We start from the raw sequence: 6,976 nt of genomic DNA, 5'->3' as shown, positions 1-6,976 counted from the left end.
AAGCATGATTAAAACAATTGCAACATTTAATACTTAATTAAAATACTACAAAATTACGTCAGAAATAAAAGATTTAAAGAAAATTAAAATACATAGGAAAATAAAGTAGGATGTAAGAGTTTTTCCTTCTTTCTTTTTTCTTTTTTCTTTCTTCCTTTCTTTCTTTCTTTTACCGTTGATTTCCACATTTTTTTCTCCTTCCTTTGCATGCAGCTCCTTTCATTCAAACATACGGTCTTTATGATTAGTTCTGTAGTTTGAATATCTTTGCACAGTTGTTTCCTGTAACAACCAATGCTTCTTCATCATCCATCAATACCAAACCTACTGGGTAGGTTACATCCTTGGTGAGGCAGCTAATGTAGGCACCTGTCTCAGCTGAGTAACAATAGATGGCACCTGATGCATCAAAGCTAGATATGTAGATTTCATTTGTTGATGTACAACACATGCCAAGTGGATTCCACCCTGAACCTTGTGGCGGTTTAAGTGTCTGCAAATGAACCCCGTTTTCATTGAGAATATGAACAGCTCTATCGCTACTGCCTGCTGATGTGATGATTTTATCATCATTAGATACCGTAATAAATCGAGGCTCAATGGTGATTTTGAAGCTCATGATGTGCATCCCATCTAGATGATGCTTGCCGATGTATTTTTGTTCAGTCTCACCCACCAGTAGATTGTTGTAGTTATCAATTGCTAAGCCCCAATGCTGTGTTCGTTGAGCATCTGATGACACATTGTCAGGTGATTTGGTAGGAAATTGATGCTTCAGGTTTCCTTTCCCATCATAGACACTGACATACTCTGTTTGGTTGGTTACAAAGAGTTTGCCATCTGAGCTGACTACGACATCCCATGGCCTACCGAAGATTGAAGATTTGAATTGCCCATCCTTCTTGTATATCTTAACTGCTGCATCATAATAATCTGCGACTGCGATATCTTCTTCCTGTGTTATCGCAACACCACGTCCACCTATCAGCTTTCCAGCACCACCATTTCCAAATGATCTATCCAACTTCCAAACACCAACCCCTTCTTTGCGTTGCTTGACTAACACGGATCCCAGCTTGTGAGTGGTTTCCTGGCCAATGTGAGCTGGTTTGAAGTGAACTGCTGCTTTCTGTTTATCCACAGGTGCTAGTTTCACATCACGTAGCTCCGTCAAGTTGGTTTTCAATGATGTGTAGATAAGTGCCAAATCATAATCGGATCCTGTCTTCACCACTTCAGTTGCCATCTGTAATGCTGTTTGGAGTCGTGTTTGAAAAACCTGGATCTCATCTGTCTGAGCATCGAGCTGTTTCTTGGCGACGGCCTCTGCCTTATCAACCTCTCCTTTGAGCTGATCCCTGTTGTCTTCCAGTAGTTTAAGTGCTTTGTTGAAAGACTCGTCGATCTCTGCTTTGGCTTTAGTTGCATTTGTATTAAGCTGATCTGAAACATCCGTCACCATTTTCAATGCAGTTTCTGTTATATTCTTGACTCCTTCGCAATTCTGAATCAGTTGTTCAATTTCTGTCTTGTGTCCTTTTGAAGCGCTCTCCAGATTCACCAGGCTATGACTCGATGCAGGATGATCTACTACAGTGCAGTCACGACATGTCAACACTCCACACGTTTCACAGTAGAAGCGCACCACCTGTTCTTCATGGATCTTGCAATACTTCTTCTGAGACAGATTCCTAATATCTACCTTCCCTGACTTCAGATCTTCATATGGAATTACCTTATGATTACCTAAGGCTTTAATCTTACTATGCGTAGCAATACAACCCCCACATATGAAACCCCCACATCTAGAACAATGTCCTTCAACTCTTTCGTCAACAGCTCCACAGCTTGCGCAAGGCACCACGGTGTCTCTTGATTGAATCGTCTTTTCAGCAGCCTGTCTATCCTTCAGAGTGTTGATGAAGAAATTTGTCCTGAAAGCTTTCACTCCACCACGTGGTATCGCAAAGTCTTGGACGCATATTGGACAGCTTACCTTGGTCTTACCCTTAGCCCATTGCATGAGACATTCTAAGCAGTATGAATGGAGACATGGCAGAGATTTTGGCTCTTTTTGAGTTGACAGACAGATGCCACACTGCGTCAGGTCTTTGCTGTTGAAACGATTGGATTTTGCCATGCTTTGCCTCCTGCAAATATGCAACAAAAGAAGAAAACGAAAATTGAATGAGGGCATGATTGCCAAAGATTGCAAGAAACAGACTTACAATTATCGATTATAGGATACCGTTCATTCCCGGCGTTAAGTAACCAAGTCGTAAGTTTCTCGAATTATTGGCCATTTTCTTCACATTACGTTACGACAGGTAACACATTTCGTCACTGGGCGGGAAAAACACTCATGTACTTTTGGCCCTTGAACATGGATAAAGGCTTGGAGGGGTAGACTTTATATTGAAGAGGTTGCTTCATCCATGTTCAAGGGCTAAAAGAACATGCAGGAAACACATCATACTTACTTTTGGCAATTGAAAAGGGATAAAGCCTTGTAGGTGTAGACTTTATATTGAATGGTTTGCTTCATGCATGTTCAATGGGAAAAAGTAGGCCTATATTATGACTCTAGTATATGGACAATATTTATGTGCTCTTTCATTTAATGACATAAAATTTGCAAAATATTGTGAGGATTATCCGGGGGTTTTGACTTTTAAAACCTACATCTTGGTCAAAAATTTTGCGTGAATAGACCGTTTTCAACAGATTTACCACATACAATGGATTGCATCATCTATTCACAGAATGAAAAAAAAGTGTTTTTAGCGGGAAGTGTTAGATTTTATTTGATATAAAAACATTTCTGATTGGATGAAGGAAATATTCGGGGACAAATACGAATTACAGATGCCGTATTTTCCACTAGTCATCAACTAGATCTCACACAGCTCTTATTATGCTATACACTCAACCGTGTAGTGTAAAATACAGACTGTGTAGAGGCTAGAATCGCTGTGCTTGGAAAACATCTGTGTACTCAAGTGTATCGAAGTGGAAACTGTGTGTAGATGCATTTATAAAAGAATTGTTTGTAGCCAAACCTTTTCATATGACCTACTTTATCATTTTATATGCCAATATTTGGTTGCTGTTTTTTTGACTGGACACAGGGGAAAAGGAGAAGCTCATAGCAGAGTTTTGGTCAATTTTATTTTAGTCATGATCCACTGGATTTTGGATTGGGAACGGACGTGCGGCTGAGGACTGCAAACAAAAGCCTACCCGAAAATATACTGATGTATGTGAGAATCGCATGGGTTTCATATCAGTTTTCATTATTAATCGTAAAACTATTATGAATATTATCAATAATTAGTATCATCCAAATCATATTAGTCAAGTTAGCGTAACGGTGAACGAAGTCTTGTTTGCTGATGAGCAGATCAAACTTGTTGACTGATGAAGTATAGAAATAAGATCATAAATTAATTACGTGATTGACTAATGACTAAGATTGGCAAAATGAAGGAGAAACTGGGTGTATAGGCCAATATGGACTTGGGATCAGAAATGAACGTGGAGACAGACTGGAGGAATTTTGTGAAGCTAATAACCTAGTCATTGGGAACACGTTATTTCAGCATCACCCACGGAGAATGGACTTGGATGAGCCCAGGAGATAGAACAAGAAACCAGATCGATTACATCATGGTCAGGAAGAGGTGGAGAACATCACTACAAAATGTCAGAACACGACCAGGCGCTGACTGTGGCAGTGACCATCAGCTACTTGTAGCCAAAGTGAAACTAAAACTGAAAGCTAAGAGAGACAATGCACCACCTACCAGGTATGATGTTGACAACATTCCCACTCAATATTCAGTAGATGTGAAGAACAGGTTTGATGAGTTAATGAAATGAATTGTGGGAAGACATGAAAGAAGCAGTCCAGAGCACAGCAAAGAAGTACATCCCGAGAAAGAAGAAACGGAAACAGCCGTGGATCTCTCAGCATACCTTAAACCTAGCTCATGACAGGAAGAGAGCAAAGGCAGATGGAGGAAAGGAAGAATGGGCACGCTTAAACAAAGAGGTCTCCAAAAGTGTTAAGGAGGACAAAAAAACTACATCGAAAGGAAGTGTGTGGAAATGGAAAGATGTAAGGGTGACTCAAAAACAGCTTTTGGTATTGCCAAAGAACTTACTAAGAGGTGGCCCCCAGGATGGATGTTATAAAATAATGATGAGAAAGGTAACACTCTTACCGAAAGTGAAGACATCAAAAGGCGATGGGTTCAGTATAGTTCCCAGCTGTTTAAGGCACAAGATGACAGGGCGTATGTACAGTGTGAAACGAGTGAGGAAGAACCTCCACCATTGAGATCCGAAGTTGAGCTTACCATGGAACAAATGAAAAATGTTACGTCACCTGGCATTGATAATGTAGCTTCTGAGTTATGGAAGGCAACTGGGAAAGAAGGGATAGACATGGAAAAAAGAAGAAATGACCGAGAGACTGTGCAGGGCAGTATTTATTCCACTGCCAAAGAAGGGAAATTTGAAAGAGTGTGCCAATCACCGGACCATCAGCCTGATTTATCATGCAAGTAAAGTGCTTCTGAAGATCATCATCAAGAGAATGAAGAACAAAATGGAGCAAGAAATATCTGATGAGCAGGCAGGATTTCGTGAAGGAAGGGGGACTAGGGACCAAATTGTCAATATCAGGAATGTGATTGAGAAATGCAGAGAGCATAGACTTCCTCGTTACATGTGCTTCATAGACTACAGTAAAGCTTTTGACTGTGTTAGCCACCCGGGTTAGCCACCTCAGATGTGGGAAACTATGAAAAAAATGGGTTTCCCAAGTCATCTTGTGGATCTGATCAGCTGCTTATATGAAGACCAAGAATCGGCAGTCAGAACAAGTAATGGGGACACAGATTGGTTCAAGATTGGAAGAGGCTTACGACAGGGCTATGTGCTATCACCAAACCTATTTAACATCTACTCTGAAGACATAATGAGAACAGCTGTGGAGGGGTTTGAAGGCGGAGTGAAGTTTGGCGGTACAAGAATTACTAACCTGAGGTACGCTGATGATACCACTCTTATTTGTAGCTGCAGAGTAGAGCTGATTGATCTTTTGAAGCGCATCAAAGAGGCCAATGAAGAAAAACACCTTCTCCTGAACACAAAGAAGACAAAAATAATGGTTGTAGACAGAGAGCGGAAAAGCGACGAGTTTGTGATAGATGGACAGCAGATTGAGGAGGTGAAGCAATTTGAATATCTGGGTTCAATGATTAACAACAGTGGTGACAGCACTACTGAAATTAAGAGAAGACTGATTATTGCAAGGACAACTGTGAAGGGCATGACAAGCATATGGAAAAGCAGAGGCCTATCCATTGACCTCAAGGTACGCCTACTTCGTGCAACTGTGTTTTCCATTGCCACTTATGGATGCGAGTCTTGGGCTATATCCAAGAATGATAGGAAAAGAGTAGATGCTTTTGAGATGTGGTGTTACAGGAGGCTTCTACTAGTGACATGGAAAGACAGGAGAACAAATTCCTGGATCCTCGACAAGATTGGTACAAGTCTAACCATCAGAAGCGGCATAATGGAGAGAAAGCTGAAGTACTTTGGCCATATTGTCAGGAAACATGGAGGTGTAGAAAAACAGATTTTGCAAGGGGCTATGGAAGGTAAACGAGTAAGAGGACGTCTACCAACATCTTGGACTAATGACGTGAAGCTGGTTTCTAACCAAGGAATGTAAGGTGCAACGCACTTGGCATCAGATCGAGTGAGATGGCGTACTCTTGTGAAGACCACAGCAGCGCTACACAGCGCCACCTGACACAGAGAGAGACTAATGACGAAATATATTAACCCAATACGTATACATTGTATAGAGCCTATTCACTTTGTCCAGGCAAGTTTTATTTACTAAAAGATTGATCGTACAAACATGATAAACGTTGCTCACAATATGGTGTCTCAAAATATAACTGGTTTCAAATTTATTTATGTGCAGAAATGTCAAAGAGCTTCAAAGGTTGTGATTTGGGCTCCACTGGGGTTAAACCTAAAAAACACTCTGATTTTCATAAAAAAATCTCCAATTGTATGTTTTTTATACAAATTCAAAAAAGAACAGTTTGCACCATCTCTGATGTCTCGTTATAGATAGACGGATCAAAGGGCATGACATTATTTGACCTTTTTGCTTATAACTCGAGAACCTACTTACCAAAATATTCACTCATTTTGAATTTTCACATCGATATAATTTTTATTAGGTAGGGCTATACTCGGGGCCGGATTTACCATTGGGCCAAATGGGCCTGGGCCCAGAGCCCCCAAATTGCCCTGTGCTTCTTCCTTTTTAGCCCAAGTTCGGCCGTAATTGCAGTTTGTGCAGTTTGTGCACTGACCCTTCAAATATACCGTGCGTCATAAGTCTGTTCCTCCCCCCATATGAAAACCATTTTAACATGCTTTAAATTAAACTTACACAATTAATCTGATATCAATTTGTTACTGGTTATTGTTTTGGATTAATATAAATGTCACTTAGGAATTTATTTGGAGCAGTTGTTGTCTTTTTATGGCCGATAACTTCCGAAAGTCTGCAAACCTCGGTTATTGTTGTTTTTCCATTGAAAATCAAGGTCTGCACACCTTTAAATCTGCCAAATCATACAAAATTAGCTCTAAAATTCTAGAACAACGGCCGACATATTTTTTCGCTGCAATGAGCCTTAGGGCTCATTGCAGCTAGTAGCCCAAATGCAAATAAACAGAGGGGGTACTTCCATATTGATGCTATGCTCCAGGGGAAGTCGGAATATAGGCGGAACGGACTTTCGACACACGTTATAGCAAAATTAACTTTCATTTGGGGCTAAAATAGTCTGAAATTGATTTTTTGCATATTGCATATGTCCTAGTTAAATTGGAACAAAATATGCAGAAATTTGAGTGCACATGCCTTCCTCTAGGTGAGTTT

General features: G+C 40.3%; 1 protein-coding gene across 1 annotated transcript; it reads right to left on the bottom strand.

Moving 5' to 3' along the window:
- Positions 1-244: 244 nt before the first annotated feature.
- Positions 245-2,152, bottom strand: LOC140141591 (E3 ubiquitin-protein ligase TRIM56-like). The gene has a single exon (XM_072163502.1). It carries the CDS (start codon positions 2,138-2,140, stop codon positions 245-247), a length of 1,896 nt encoding a protein of 631 aa, XP_072019603.1. The 5' UTR covers positions 2,141-2,152.
- Positions 2,153-6,976: the final 4,824 nt, after the last annotated feature.

This window comes from Amphiura filiformis, chromosome 19, assembly GCF_039555335.1.
Source record: "Amphiura filiformis chromosome 19, Afil_fr2py, whole genome shotgun sequence".
Taxonomy (NCBI): domain Eukaryota; kingdom Metazoa; phylum Echinodermata; class Ophiuroidea; order Amphilepidida; family Amphiuridae; genus Amphiura; species Amphiura filiformis.
The sequence above is the reverse complement of the archived record's forward strand: the minus strand, read 5'-3'. Positions and strand labels throughout refer to the sequence as shown.

What these genes read in the sequence shown, in the direction of transcription:
- LOC140141591 (XM_072163502.1), bottom strand. Translation starts at nt 2,140, where the DNA reads ATGGCAAAATCCAATCGTTTCAACAGCAAAGACCTGACGCAGTGTGGC.